This window comes from Pectinophora gossypiella, chromosome Z, assembly GCF_024362695.1.
Source record: "Pectinophora gossypiella chromosome Z, ilPecGoss1.1, whole genome shotgun sequence".
Classification (NCBI taxonomy): domain Eukaryota; kingdom Metazoa; phylum Arthropoda; class Insecta; order Lepidoptera; family Gelechiidae; genus Pectinophora; species Pectinophora gossypiella.
In genome coordinates, this window is record NC_065433.1 from 4,557,676 (window position 1) to 4,573,938 (window position 16,263).

General features: G+C 36.5%; 1 protein-coding gene across 33 annotated transcripts in view; it reads left to right on the plus strand.

Moving 5' to 3' along the window:
- The window catches only part of LOC126380053 (titin homolog), a 106,470-nt gene that overhangs the window by 78,573 nt on the left and 11,634 nt on the right, over positions 1 to 16,263 (plus strand). For 26 of the 33 annotated variants that reach the window (XM_050029175.1, XM_050029187.1, XM_050029186.1 and 23 more), the window contains 9 exons: positions 208 to 1,188; positions 3,364 to 3,762; positions 3,836 to 10,906; positions 11,247 to 11,498; positions 11,946 to 12,422; positions 12,642 to 12,814; positions 12,894 to 12,987; positions 13,122 to 13,752; positions 14,226 to 14,392. In XM_050029175.1, coding sequence (XP_049885132.1) covers positions 208 to 1,188; positions 3,364 to 3,762; positions 3,836 to 10,906; positions 11,247 to 11,498; positions 11,946 to 12,422; positions 12,642 to 12,814; positions 12,894 to 12,987; positions 13,122 to 13,752; positions 14,226 to 14,392 — 10,245 coding nt within the window. The remainder of the gene's footprint in view (positions 1 to 207; positions 1,189 to 3,363; positions 3,763 to 3,835; positions 10,907 to 11,246; positions 11,499 to 11,945; positions 12,423 to 12,641; positions 12,815 to 12,893; positions 12,988 to 13,121; positions 13,753 to 14,225; positions 14,393 to 16,263) is intronic. The other 7 variants (XM_050029202.1, XM_050029205.1, XM_050029209.1 and 4 more) reach the window with 3 other exon arrangements.

Here is a 16,263-nt window from a genome sequence, read left to right on the forward strand (position 1 = left end):
TATTATCTGTGATCATAATAACGGTTAATGCTTTTGAAATTTATTTCTAACAAGTATATTTTTTTTACGTATTCCATGCAGTACTTTCAATACTCCTATTAACATTCACAGGGTAGTAAAATTTGTTTTTTTTTTTAATCAAAAATAGTGTGTATAGATATACTTGTTTATATGACATGTATTATGAAATATACTTACTCATTGCAGGCACACTGTTACACCACATCGATCAATACTTATCTGAAAATGTCGTGGAAATGGTTGACAAGTTAGCCACAGCGGCGAACGTCGGCGAATTGAAACAATCAGTGATAGTTGCTCAGGAGTTACGTGAAAGCATCGCAGCCGGCGAAGCTGGCATTGTAATGGAAACTAGCGAAGAACTGTCCAAAGATGTAAGCGCCCATAAAGCTGAATTAGTGCAACAATTATATAGAGCTTTATCTACGCTTCACTCACTAGTCCTAGAGAGTACCCAGGAGTATATTAGTCCAGTTGACGAGGCTTCATTGCATAAAGTAATCGAAGTTGTAGAGCACCTTCAAGATGACCTCAGCGTTACATTAAAAGCTGAGCAAGTTGAAGTGCTGGAAGCCTCAAAACAGGTGGAAAAGATAGTTACACAAACATCATCCAACGAAACGATTGATGTCGATCAAATTATAGCTGAAGAAGAAATGGCGGCTCCCACCTCAGATATAGGGACTACAGTTGAAGTACGAGGATTGCTTAAAAAGGAGACTGCACAACTAATCAATAAGGAATCCGAATTTACAAAAAATATTGAGACAATCGAAGAGCTTGTACCAATAGATATAGAGCTACTTACAGCTCCTGAAGTAACTGGAGCAATTTCTGTAGATCAAACTTTGAGTAAATCTGCGCTAGTCGCTGTAGAAAACAATGATGCAAACGAAGAAACAACACAGCCCATTAAAGATAAGGAGGCTGCCGATTTTCTTAGAACTGCAATAATGGAACAGAACATGGCTCTTGTAGTCTCCGAACTAGTACCTCTAGAACACCAAGTGAATGTTCAAAAAAATCTAGAGATAGTTACACATACTGCGGAAGCTGTCAGCGAAGTTATTGATACAATTGCAGCTAAAACGCAAGAAGTGATAATAGCGGAAGCTGTACAGACTTTGCTTCATGATCACGAGATCGATACTACTCCAAAACTTGCTGGTAAATGTGTAATGACCTTTAGATCGTTGTTGTAGCTGTAACCAATATACGTACATGTTATTCATTGGTAAAAGTAACACGTTACAACTTTCTAATACTAATATGCATAAAATTATAATATACACCGTACTCATAATGTATATAACTATGCTTGCGTCTACTTGAAATTTCAAGTAGTTGTTATCTTTTTCTTTTATCTCTTATAATAATAATCATCATCATTGACGGATTATTTTTTTTAAGAAAGTTCACTCATAGGATAATTTCAGCTATGTGATAATTTCTAAATTGTATGTGGTTGACTAGAATGACGAATTAATACTTTAATGATTTATTCTTACATAAATATTTATTTATACTGGACCGAGCCATGAAATCAAACGGAATTATGAAAATATAACCATTTCAGATACTGTGTTACAACATATCGACCAACACATATCTGAATATGTAGTGGATGCGCTCGACAAGTTAGTTACAGTAGCAAATCTGAAGAAGTGTTACATTCGGTAAATGATACGTAGGAGTTACGTAAAAAAGCATTGCGGCTAATGAGGCTGACGTAATACTGCAGAAGCACCACAATAAACTTACTGACTTTTGAGAGCACGCGAGAGGCTACTACTGCTGCTGACAACATGGCACTGCAGAATGCAGTTGATGCCATAGAACCACCGTAAAAATATTTCTATTGCTTTACGACTATTGATGGAAAAGATGTGGCAATTTTTACTGAAATTCTCACAACATCGGATATCGCAGTTTCTGTCTTAACTGAATTAGATGTTGTAGAGCATGATCTAAAATAATACATGATAGCACAAGTACAAGAAAAAATCGCGATAGTAAAAATAATACAAATTGAAGACGTAAACAAAGTTCATACGACAACTTCAATTTTGCTCTTTTAATAAAATAATTAATTGCTACAGAGAAATTAATTGAGCTAGAAGAGATGTCATCATCAGTTGAGCAAATCTATTGTATCTATATTTATAATAGCTCATCAGGCACATTTGACGAAGAATCAGTTTTTGAAACAACTCAAAAGATCATAGATCCCGATATCGCCGAAGAGTCTAAAACTACTAGCTACTAAATAGTGAAAGTAAATAATATGTTATAATATAATAATATGTTAGCTATAGTTGACGAAGGTATAGATGACGCAATTGAAATTGAATCCGCACATATTTCACTAGTAGACTTGATTTCTTCAGCCATTAATTTTATAAAGGAAGTAACCATGGAACGAGAATTATGTTGTTGCTCACTTTTCAGAAGGGAATATAAAAACGTTCTGAAGTATCGGTATCTAAAGATATCGTTTCTACTCACAGTATCGATCATAATATCATAATAGAAAAAGAGTTGATATTTTCTGCTGTTGAACATGTACGGTATTGACCAATCAGTTCAAAATCTAGACAACAAGAAACTTTCAGAGGTTATAATAGAACATATTGAAAATAATGGAAAGGTTTTAAGTATCTTGGTTAATCTCAATGAAGATTTCAAATTTGCGCCCCCTGATGACGGTAATAATTACATGGAAACAAGAAATAGCTATGTAACGTTAGTAACAGTATGAATTCTTTATTGAAGAAGAATAAAGTTTGAATGTTCGAAGTTGTAAACTTAAACCGTTTAATTTCCAGTTTAATACCAATTTTATTATGAGAATCAACAAAATGTCTTGCTTATTTCACTATATTTTCAACTGCTTTTTACAATGGCTAATTTACTGTATGTAATATAATAATACGAATAATAATTAACAATAAGTAATTGTATTTATGAATCAATTATTATTTAATAGGTACATAAGCGGACGTTGTAATACAAAAATAATTATGTGATAAATATTAATCTGAGTTAAGATAACACTTACGTTGTGTACATACACATAACTATGATGTCAATGTTGATTTCTATCAACGAATCCAAGAAATAACTTCAGTCATAAGGGCAAAAAAAGTAATAATACCTATTATTAACTTCATTGCGTTCACTTTCGTATACTATAAGTACCTAACAACATTTTTACACATACAAATGCACACCTACCGCTCATACACAATGACACGTAGTTTTAATACCGTCGTTAACTTAAAAGCTTTCGATGTTTCAAAATATTCAATCACAATTATTTTATGTGTGATTTTTAATTTACAGAACACGCTGAGCTTCTTCAACACATTGAAGAATTCGTGTCCAGTCAAGTGGCGGAAGTTGTAGAAGAACTTTCTAATTTAGCACATGCTGAGCAGCTTAAAGAAACTGTTAATATAGCAAAAGAGTTGCGTGAAACTATTGTGGCTATTGACATGCTTGCTGCTTCTGAAGATACGGTTTCAATAGCTGAAGAGGCTCGTGTTGAACAGGCAAAATTAACACAAAAACTTCAAGATGCATTGTCTACTTTGCAAATGCAAGTACTCGACAGCGCTGAAGATATCGCTACTACATTTGACTCTGAATCGCTCGAAAAAACATCAGAAGTCATCACCCACCTTCAAGAGGATCTGAAAGTAGCAACAATCACTCATGTGTCTGAGAAAGTTACATTACCCGGTACGTTATACTTTATAAACAGACATAACATAGTTATTTTTTTCTCAAATAACTAATCTATTTTAATTTTCAGATAAATTTACGGATATTCCTGAAGAAAACACTATGAAGCAACTAGAGAATCTACTACAAGAAGTAAGCGAAAAGATTAATTTACCACTTTCAGAAAAATCAACAGAAGATACCGAAGTACTACGGGATACTCTCGACGAAGTTCAGACGGTAATAATTAAACTAAAACGTGACTGTGACGGGGCTAGAAATGACACTCTCAATGAAACTCTTGAAGATTTAGAGTGCAGTGTGAGGAGTGTCCAACTTCAGATTAATGAAGATAGCCCTCCAGAACTCTTGCAAGAAGCATGTGCAACGCTACAGTTATTAGCTAATAATATGAGTGAAACTCAAGAGGTCTATTTATTAGAAACAATAAAGAAAGACTCTGCATCTGAAAAAGTGATAATAACATGTTTCAATGAAACTGATGAAACAGTTAAATTATTAGATATTGCATCCAAAATTGACACAAAAAATCTCAGTCAGTTGAAAAACATTGTTACTTGTCTTAATACCTTAAAAGATACTCTTAAGTCACTGAGGCTCAACTTTATGGGCGACGCCGAAACCCTCATAGAAAAAGGTGTCGAAGTAGTTCAAAGTTTGGATCAAATTGAAGAAAAAGTGTTTGCATTAGAAAAAGATGTTGAGTCCGAAAGAAATCTTTCACTTGAAGTAAAGGAAAATATAATTACAGCAGTCCATTCAGTTTATGGCAGCATATCAAATATGCGCAGTACAATATCAAGTATACAGAAACAATACATGTATGAAAATTACGGAAAACCTTCAGAATGCTTCTTACGTTCTATTAAACATGTTTCGGCAATCTCGAATACAGATGATGAATCCATCAGTAAACTGAACTGGAAAAAACTGTCGAAGTCTTTAAGAAATGTATTAAATCATTTCGAAGATGTCAAATTTTATGTAAATCTAGACAAAACTGCTAGATTACCCAGCGATGCGGCATTTACTAAAATTATTTTAGAAGATTTAAGAACAAATATTAATGAAATTGTGATGCCTTGTACTACCAGCTTAGGAGTAGATGTGACTAGAAAGGCCGAAGAAATTTTACAATTTATGGGATTAACTTTAATAAGCATAGAACCTAGGCCTACATTAGAAGTAAAAGAAAAAATACCTGTATTCAAAGAAATGGCAAGTCGAGTTTTTAATTTGACCGCTGTTATTAAATCTAAACTTCAAGAAAAAATGCATCAAGTGGAAGATCTAAATGAAGATACTTTTGAAAAAGAAGATACTCAAATTGTCAGTGAAGATAAATCTGAAATACAAGGTGAAACATTAATAAAAGAAGAAGCATCTCTTAAAGATGTTGCGGTGGCATCTACAAGTCAAATAATAACGGAAGAAGATAATATAAAACCGGAGTTAGAACCCGTACCTTCGACAAGTAAATATACACCAGATACCGAAAAGAAAGAAGAACCCCAAACTGCAGTGGAGCAGGAGGAAGATAAAAAAGAAACAAAGAAACGTGGCAGCAGAAAGAAGCGTGAAGAAGAAAGACGAAAACAAGAGGAACAGAAGAGACAAGAGATAGAAAAAAAGGAACAAGAAGAAGCAAAATTGAAGCAAGAGAAAGAACATGCAGAGAAAAAAAAGGCAGACGAGGAAGACAGAGAAGAAAAAAGAATGGCAATACAGGAAAATCAAATCGATCAAGCAAAAGAAATAAAGAAACTTCAAGAAGTGGAAGAAATTCAGAAAAGTACAGAAATGGAATTGGAAATAAAACAGACAACAGAGGAAGAAATAAAAAAAATAGAGCAGCAAGAAGCTAAGCACAAAGTTGTGGAAGAAGAAAGGAAAAACAAATCTGAAACATTAATTAGTGAAGAAAAGCAAATAGAAAGGCAGGAAGCAGAAATTACACATTTGGAAGAAGAAATACAGAAGGACAAAAAAGAGGAAGCACATGGAGAAGAAAAACAGATAGAAGAAGCACAGCTCGTTAAAGATAAAGTAACGAAAAAGATAGAAGAAGAAAGAAAAACGAAACAACAGGATGACAAAGAATTTGAAAAAGGTGAAAGTCACCTGATGACTGAAAAAGAGAAATGGGATAAAACAGAAACTAACAGAGAAGAACAAATTGAAGAAGAATTAATAAAAACAAAAGACGATGAGGAAGCTGTCTTACAAAAAACCAAACAAAGACAAGAAGAAAGAAAAACGGAGGATGAATGCCTTCAAAAAGAAAATGAAGAACTTAAAGAGGCAAAAATTCAGAAGACACTTCAAGAGAAAGAACCTGAAACGAGGGAAACAAAAGACGACGATCAAGTTGAAATAAAAAAAGAAGTAGAGGAAGCAAGCCTTCTAACTGACAAAGTGGAAAATGAACAACAACAGGAAACATCAACTAAGCAATTGGAAGGCGAAAAGAAAGAGGATCAAAAGAGCAAAGAAGGAGATCATCTTACAAAAGAAATAGAAGAATATGAAGTGCAAGAAAGAGAAATTAAAAATAAGGATCAGGAAATTCTTGAACAAGAAAAGGAAGACAGAAAGCAGAATGAACTTGAGATAAAACGCATGGAAGAGTTGGAACTGAAAAAAAAAGAAGATCAAGAAAAGGAAGAAAAGAGACAAGAGTCAGATCAAAATCGTGTAGAAAAAGAGAAGAAAAAAGAAAAAATAGATGAACTGAAAAGACAAGAAAAAGAAGAAGAGGAAGACAATCTTAGAAAGGAAATGGAGTTAGCAAAAAAGAAAGACGTGGAGACAAAAGAAATTGATGACCAAGAAAAGATAAGACAGGAAAAAGTTTGTGAGTTGGGAGAACACGAGAAAAAAGAACAATTAGGTAGTAAGGTGCCAATACAGGAGAATGAAGAAAATAAAAATAATGTAGCAGATGAATTGCGTTTACGACAAGAGAAACTGCTGGAAGAAGCACGTCTCTTAAAAGAAAAAGAAGAAACAAACAAACATGAGGCTGAGTCTACAGCATTAGATAAAGAAAAGAAAAACAAGGAGAAAATGGAAACTGAAAAGAAACACGCAGATGAGGAAAAGAAAAAGCAGGAAGAAGAAGAAGATAAGCTTCAAAAAGAAAAACAAGAGTGTGAAAGGATACGGTTAGAACAGGAAGCGAAAGAAAAAGAGGAAATAGAGAAAAATGAAAAGAAACGTGTAGAAGAGGAAAATAAACAGAAAGATGAAGAAGAGGCTCGGCTCAAAAAAGAGCAGGAGGAAAACGAAAGGCAAGATACTGAAAAGAAACGTGTAGAGGAAGAAAAGAAAAAGAAACATGAAGAGGAAGCGAGCCTTAAGAAAGAGCAGGAGGAAAAAGAAAAGCAAGAATCAGATCAGAAACGTTTAGAAGAGGAAAATAAAAAGAAAGACGAAGAGGAAGCGCGTCTTAAAAAAGAACAGGAGGAAAAGGAAAAACAAGAAATTGAAAAGAGACGCGTAGAAGAGGAAAAGAAAAAGAGAGATGAAGAAGAAGCGGGCCTTAAGAAAGAACAAGATGAAAAAGTAAAACAAGAAACTGAAAAGAAACGGTTAGAGGATGAAATGCAAAAGAAAGATGAAGAAGAGGCACGTCTCAAGAAAGAGCAGGAGGATGTAAAAGTAAAGCAAGAATCCGACATGAAACGTTTAGAAGAGGAAACGAAAGAAGAAGAAGAAGCGCGCTTTAAGAAAGAACAGGAGGAAAAAGTAAAACAAGAAACTGAAAAGAAACGGTTAGAGGATGAAAAGAAAAAGAAAGATGAAGAAGAGGCACGTCTTAAGAAAGAGCAGGAGGATTTAAAAGTAAAGCAAGAATCCGACATGAAACGTTTAGAAGAGGAAATGAAAGAAGAAGCGTGCTTTAAGAAAGAACAGGAGGAAAAAGTAAAACAAGAAACTGAAAAGAAGCGTGTAGAGGATGAAATGAAAAATAAAGATGAAGAAGAGGCGCGTCTTCAGAAAGAGCAGGAGGAAAAAGAAAAGCAAGAATCAGATCGGAAACGTTTAGAAGAGGAAAAGAAAAAGAAAGACGAAGAGGAAGCGCGCCTTAAAAAAGAACAAGAGAAAAAAGAACAACAAGAAATTGAAAAGAAACGCGCAGAAGAGGAAAAGAAAAAGAAAGACGAAAAGGAAGCGCGCCTTAAAAAAGAACAGAAGGAAAAAGAAAAACAAGAAATTGAAAAGAAACGCGTAGAAGAGGAAAAGAAAAAGAAAGACGAAGAGGAAGCGCGCCTTAAAAAAGAACAGGAGGAAAAAGAAAAACAAGAAATTGAAAAGAAACGCGTAGAAGAGGAAAAGAAAAATAGAGATGAAGAGAAAGCGCGCCTTAAGAAAGAACAAGATGAAAAAGTAAAACAAGACACTGAAAAGAAACGTTTAGAGGATGAAATGAAAAAGAAAGATGAAGAAGAGGCGAAAAGGCTTAAGAAAGAGCGGGAGGAAAAAGAAAAGCAAGAATCAGATCGGAAACGTTTAGAGGAGGAACAGATAAAGAAAGACGAAGAGGAAGCGCGCCTTAAGAAAGAGCAGGAGGAAAAAGAAAAGCAAGAATCAGATCGGAAACGTTTAGAAGAGGAAAAGATAAAGAAAGACGAAGAGGAAGCGCGCCTTAAGAAAGAGCAGGAGGAAAAAGAAAAGAAAGAATCAGATCGGAAATGTTTAGAAAAGAAAAAGAAAGACGAAGAGGAAGCGCGTCTTAAAAAAGAACAGGAGGAAAAAGAAAAACAAGATATTGAAAAGAAACGCGTAGAAGAGGAAAAGAAAAAGATAAATGAAGAGGAAGCGCGCATTAAAAAAGAACAAGATGAAAAAGTAAAACAAGAACCTGAAAAGAAACGGTTAGAGGATGAAATGAAAAAGAAAAATGAAGAAGAGGCACGTCTTAAGAAAGAGCAGGAGGAAAAAGAAAAGCAAGAATCAGATCGGAAACGTCTAGAAGAGGAAAATAAAGAAGAAGAAGAAGTGCGCTTTAAAAAAGAGCAGGAGGAAAAACTAAAACAAGAAATTGAAAAGAAGCGTGTAGAGGATGAAGTGAAAAAGAAAAATGATGAAGAGGCACGTCTTAAGAAAGAGCAGGAGGAAAACCAAAAGCAAGAATCAGATCGGATACGTTTAGAGGAGGAAAAGAAAAAAAAAGACAAAGAGGAAGCGCGCCTTAAGAAAGAAAAAGAGAAAAAGAAACTTGAAAGGAAACGTTTAGAAGAGGAAAAGAAAAAGAAAGACGAAGAGGAAGCGCGCCTTAAAAAAGAACAGGAGGAGAAAGAAAAACAAGAAATTGAAAAGAAACGCGTAGAAGAGGAAAAGAAAAAGAAAGACGAAGAGGAAGCGCGCCTTAAAAAAGAACAAGAGAAAAAAGAACAACAAGAAATTGAAAAGAAACGCGCAGAAGAGGAAAAGAAAAAGAAAGACGAAGAGGAAGCGCGCCTTAAAAAAGAACAGAAGGAAAAAGAAAAACAAGAAATGGAAAAGAAACGCGTAGAAGAGGAAAAGAAAAAGAAAGACGAAGAGGAAGCGCGCCTTAAGAAAGAACAGGAGGAAAAAGAAAAACAAGAAATTGAAAAGAAACGCGTAGAAGAGGAAAAGAAAAAGAGAGATGAAGAGAAAGTGCGCCTTAAGAAAGAACAAGATGAAAAAGTAAAACAAGAAACTGAAAAGAAACGGTTAGAGGGTGAAATGAAAAAGAAAGATGAAGAAGAGGCGAAAAGGCTTAAGAAAGAGCAGGAGGAAAAAGAAAAGCAAGAGTCAGATCGAAAACGTTTAGAAGAGGAAAAGAAAAAGAAAGACGAAGAGGAAGCGCACCTTAAGAAAGAACAGGAAGAAAAGGAAAAGCAAGAATCTGAGAAGAAACGTTTTGAACAGGAAGTAAAAGAAAAAGAAGAAAATGAATTACGTCTCAAAAAAGACAAAGAGGAAAAAGAAAAAAAGAAACGTGAAAAGAAACGGTTAGAGGAAGAAAAGAAAAAGAAAAACGAAGAGGCACGCGTTATGAAAGAACAAGAGTTAAAAGAAAAGCAACAATCTGAAAGTAAAAAAGTAGAAGAGAAAATGAAACAAGAGGAAGATGAACGACAAAAGAAAGAAAAAGACAATATAGAAGGAAAACACCAACAAAAAAGAGATAAACTACAAGAAGCGTCCATCAAAAAAGAAATAGACTATACAAAAGATGATAACTTAGAAACAGAAATACTAAAAGTTGAAAAGAAACGAGACGACAACTTTGTAAGCACAGGTGAAGAAACCAGTCTAAAATCCAAGAAAAGAGAGTCAGATAAAGAAAGCGAATCAACTGAAAAATATATTCCTAAAGAAAATGGTGATAGAGCTATCTCAACAGATCGGAGAAAACACCATGACATCAAAATGGAGAGCATAGAAGATACGCGACCGAGCGATAAGCAACTTCATGTTAGAGAAGAATACGACTCTCCGACAGCTAAAAGAAAATATGAAGAAAAAGAGAAGCCAAGGTTTATTGACCACAATCATAGAGACTATACAATGGAATTTGCTCGACCATCAGGATATACAGAAAAAACTTTCGATGATAAATCTGTCTTTGAGCGAGACAGTTACGGCAGAACTCCAACAATTTACAAAGCGCAGACAATTATTTTGGATTCCCAGCTCCGATCGTCCTTACCCCCATTATCTTCAAGTCGAAGCAGTGAGCATGACAGAAAATCTGAGGTAAGACACAGATCTAAAGGAGTTAGTGAAGCAAGAAGCATGGTTTCGGAAAGAAGGTCGAGCGTTCCTCGTGATATCAAGAGAAAGCCCGTCTTTTCGACTTACCTGACTGACAGAACAGCTGTTGAAGGCTCTCGTGTGAAACTGACATGCAGTGTACTGTCATCTGGTGACCCCACTATAACGTGGTACAGAAACGGCGTGGTGCTAGATAATAAACTGAAATACAGAACAAGATTCGCTGATGGACTAATTACCTTAGAGGTTCTAAACGCTGTACCAAGTGACTCCGCTGAGTATAGTTGTACAGTTGAAAACGACAATGGCTCTGTCAACTCTTCTGCTAATTTAAAAGTTTATCCTTGTTTCGAAGCTTCTCCCATTCCACCTACATTTACACGCTCCATTCGAGGTAAGTGTAAAAATAAAGTATTTATATACAGGCTGTTAGTGACATCGTTATTAAATCTATTCATCGATAATTCAGACCATGATTCTGAGTTAATATCAAGTGGAATTTTCCGTCGGAAATTCATGTACTTACTTTTTGTGTTTTTAAAATTATTTTCAATTCTATACTTTTGCGATATAAAATTCCACGTGATATTAACTCAGAATAATGAGCTAAATCATCCCCTTCAGTTTTTGTTACGATGTCACTAACATCCTGTATATATGTATAATTGTACTCGTAACATACTTTTATCTTTCATCACTTGATGCTGATAATTTTACAAATTATTTATATGCAGACACTTACCACTTGGCTGAAAATGAATTGGTCCTTGAATGCCGCATTAGAGGCCAACCTCTTCCGACTATAACCTGGATGAAAGACGACAGGCCGATAACTACCAATGAGAGATACCAAGCCTACTATTTAGCTGATGGAGTTTGCAGACTAGCCATCAATCATCCAATTCCCGAGGATAGTGGGAAATATACGTGCCGGGCCGAGAACTCTGTGTGGTCTGATCAAATTACTCATGTTGTCAATTTTACTGGTTTGTATTTTACATGGCTCAATAATGGTGAGAATTCCTGTGGACCCATCTAATTTTAAGTTATACCTGTCATTTTCTTATCCGCTCAAAAAGAAAGGGTAATCGACATGCATAAAACTTATGAAGCACACATCAATTTTAAGGAGAAATCTAAAACAACAAAATTTTTACATTGGCCAATAACCCGACAGAATTAAGTTGACATGACACGTTAAAGGGGTTGCATACCAGCGAGATCCCTATTTTATTGACCCGGGTTATTAATTCATTCACTCGATTCATTTTAAATTAACAGCTGTTAATCATGCGTCCCTTTCCTTTTCGATGGATAAGAAAACGACAGGTATAACTTAAAATTAAATTAGATGGTGTGTACAGGAATTACCACCATACCTATCTTAATATTTAGGTACAATTTCAAATTGTTTAATTACATCTGGTTTTCAGGAAAAGAAAGACGTCTAAGTCCGAATCTTGCTACAGTAGAAAGATCACATTTCAATCGACAAGCTATGGAATCACGTCGGCCTCATTTCACAAATGTTCTGACCGACTACAAAGTGGTAAAAGGAGGTACAATAGGTCTACAAGTTGAAATCAGAGGAAGTCCATCGAGGGTGGAGTGGCTGCGTGAAGGCCGCTCTGTTACTGAAGTATATAGAAATGCACACACTTTTGTTGAACAAGGATTGTACACTCTTGCTCTGACGGATGTAACTGAAACAGAATCTGGAATGTACACATGCAGAGCTTGGAGCACTCATGGTACCGTTGACATGAACGCAGCTATTACAGTCGTCCAACCAACAGAATTAGACGGAAAACCTGCCATTATAGTAGGCCGCCCAGAGAAAGATGTTTTGATTTCTGTCGGAGAAGATTTAAATATCTCCTTTAGAGTGCAAGGAGAACCGAAGCCCAAAGGTAAAAAAAGTCCTGTATTTAATTTTCATATTAAAGATTACATTGTGTTGTTTATCATTCGTGTTGCGATATTATCGTAAGTATTTTGAATAAGAATAGGTGGTGATATTTTAAAAGACCTGAGATAATTATATTAAATGTAATGTTGTAAACAAATATTCAACAAGTTCCATGTTCACAACGTGGAATATTTTTTATATATTTTAATGTTTCTTTCAGTCGTATTCATGAAAGGTATTCGCGATATAACAAACAGTCAGAGAGTCTGCAAGATGACTTCAGACGACTACGTGAAGTTCACAGTCAAGAGGTCTGTGATCTCTGACGCCGGCACTTACTGCATCCTTGCCAGAAACGCTTACGGTTGCGACAGAGCCTTTGTAACTGTTGTGGTAAGTAAAATGAAATACAAGATTCAATATCACCAAACTAGGTATAGTTAGTAAAAAAAACTTTTCATTCCGCTTTTAGATACGACAACGAGCTTCATCTGACAATCTCATATCGGACTGGACGTACCCCGCCGATGAGTCTGTGATATCAACAGCCGACCGACAATACAAATGTAAGTAAACATCATTATTTTCCTTCACCCTAAATTGGATCGATCGAACTAATTTATATTGGCAATGGGTGTCACCTGGCACGCCTTCAAGTATCTCCGTTAAGGTCATTGTCGCTGATAATGAAACTTTGCAGCTGTGCCCGAGCGCATCCCGGGCGAGCCGAGCGTCGTGGACGGCGGAAACAACTGGGTGTCCATCGCGTGGCCAAAACCAGATAACCGTTACGCAGCACCAGTCCTCGCCTACAAAGTCGAAAGCTGGTTACTCGGGAAGGAAGGCGGAGCCCGCTGGGTGGAACTTGGCATCACTCCACTCAACTCCTTCGACGCGTTTAATCTGAAGCAAGGAGAGGAGTATCACTTCCGTGTGACGCCTAGAAACCGGTACGGCTGGGGCGAGTCAGTGCAGACCTCTACGCCGTACGGCATCGGTATTGCGGGAGACCGTCCGGAGTTCGTGGACATATTGCCTGGACAGTTGAAGGTGTTGTTGGGGGAGACTGCGTGTCTGAGTTGTAGTGTTAAGGGGAAGCCGACGCCTCAAGTGGTGTGGATGAAGAACGGACATGAGATCGACGAGGAGCAGCGGATGAAGACGTCGTACAACGGGTTCAACTGCAGCCTCACGATCAAGGACATCACGAGCGAGGATGAGGCGCGGTACAGCTGCGAGGCGAGCAACGACCACGGACGCGCGTCCACGTACGCCAGGCTTGCGGTTGTTACCGACAGGCTGATATGGGAGGCTGATGCTAAACTCAAAAGGTAAGCTAAATATTATGTTTTAACGGTTTTAACCTACTACCTATCGCAAACACATAACCTATACTCAATTATTTTTACCATTGAGTTGCCACGAGCTATGTTTGGCCGAAATATTTAAGTATGTAGGAATGGTTTTGAAATCGAACTTTACTATTATTGGGCTGTGCGAGAATGTTTAAAATGATTTTCTATAATTTACATGTGAGTAATCTACTTAAGTACTTCAAAAACCTACCAGTGTTATTAGTACCTATTTATTATGTACCTTATTCATTTGAGCTTTCAATTCAATATAATTTATGTGAAATCACGCTTATTGCCTTTTAGATTAATTCTACTTATTACTTCCTTGTTTATTGTTGCTGTGGCGTCCTTGAGTCTGGCCAAGTAGTTAATGCCATTTGCGGCAAATCTACAGTAAGTCAAATTTTTTTTTCTTTATTTCTTTCCAATAATATTTTTTTTACTTAAAGGGAAAGATCAGCGGACGCTGAAGGGGACTATCCCCCCCAGTTTACGATGCGACTGCGGGATCGACGCGTGCAAGCGACGTACCCTGTCCGGCTGACATGTCAGGTGATCGGCAGCCCAGCCCCTAGTCTTATCTGGTACAAGGACGGCAGAGAAGTTGAAATTGACAGTGAGTATACCTCTTAACTTTAAATAAATTGAAAAGCTTATGCGATGAAACTCTAGTCTTTTTCCGTAACATAGGAGATTTCCGATTTTGTTTCTTTCCAAAGCGTTCGTATACAAGTGGATATTATAGTGTAAGTTGGTCTAAGAATCGGTGGACACGACATCATAGTCATTAAATGGTTATAATGACCTTAAGAATGAAAACAATAATGCGAATAATACCTATAAGTACCGTAAAATGTTCTCTAAGTATATAATAATTATTATACATTTCTGCACTAATATCATCTACTTGCTTGTATATGTAAGTCAATCGCTTTGAAAACAATGTTTTCAATGAGGCCAAATGTAATTGAAGTCAAAAAAGCACTGTGCCTTCCACAAACGAAAAGAAGCTGAGGGCGCCCTCCTTTCACATGATGGACCAGCTTAACTGAACTTAAAGCGAAAATTTAGGTACTTACCTGACCCGATTACCCAAGATTTTTGAATTGGCGCAAAAATATTTATTAGGAGAGCTAAAAGGCAAATAAAGAGCTAAATGCCTATATAAAGCTGTACAATGGCCCCGATTCCTGCAGACATCTCTTAATTTTACTTTAAGTTATACCTGTCATTTTCTTATCCGCCGAAAAGGAAAGGGACGGATGATTGACAGCTCTTAATTTTAGGAAGAATGAGTAAATAAATGAATAACCCGGGCGAATTTTTAGACGGTTGTTTTAGATTTGTGCTTAAAATTGACGTGTGTTCCATAAATTTTATGCTTGTCGATTACCCGTCCCTTTCCTTTTCGGCGGATAAGAAAATGACAGATATAACCTAAAATAAAATTAGATGGTATTTACAGGAATTAGCACCAATAAGTACTTAAGTAAATACAATGAGTGGGCTCGGCACAACATACTTATTCTTCTTTCATCCATCTCTGTCAGTTTTCAATAAGTATCACGCGAACAAACTTACGGGAGATAAACTAGTATACTGTAAGTCTGTTAACCGGTGCGCGCAGGTCCGTGTGGCTATGGCAGTTAGTAGGAAACGTTGACTTACCCCCAATGTAAATATCGCCGGGTATTTTTGGTATGCGCTTTAGGTCAGAGCCGGACTTATTCTTATCATGTTTGATGCCCATGAAATCGAATGTTTTCAACCTTTATTTTTGACGTGACGGTTTCCCGCAAATGACATTAACTACTTGGCTGGAAAGCGTTTTCAACCGCCGCAGAAATGACTACTTACTTGTAGAGTTAATATCTTAGGTTGGTATTAATAAACTTATCTCAGCTGAGACTGCCCTCAAGATCATGCTCAAGTCCCTGTTTTTATATAAGAACCGTCACATTGACATGATCTTGAGGGCAGTCTCGAAGCTGAGATTAATTTATTAATACCATCCTTAGAGTTAACATCTTAGAATATGGGACTTAAAAAACGTGACGACTTTTTTTTAATGGAAAACGTACGAGATTGTGCGCACCAGCGCAGCGCCGTCCTGTCAATATCATCCAAGCGACCGTAGATAGGTTAGTAAGTAAATAACTTCTCTACTCTATGACGACCGGTTGCCATACAACCATAAAGTTGAAGTAAATAACTTTTTACGTTTTTATGTGACTGGCAGTCGCTGCACTGCTGATTAGTGACAGATCCATCCATCTTTTCCGTCAGTGTTTTGTTTTTGGCGCCCTAGTTATATGGCAGTGGTGAACCACTTACTAGATCCGTCCCTGTTTGCATCTACAAATACTCGATGGAAGTGGCACGGATCGATCAAGTCATTGACTGACCGTGCCAAGCGTGTTGCAATCAAATTATATTTGATCCAATGCACATTTACACATTTAGATTTGCACTATTAGATATGTCTAC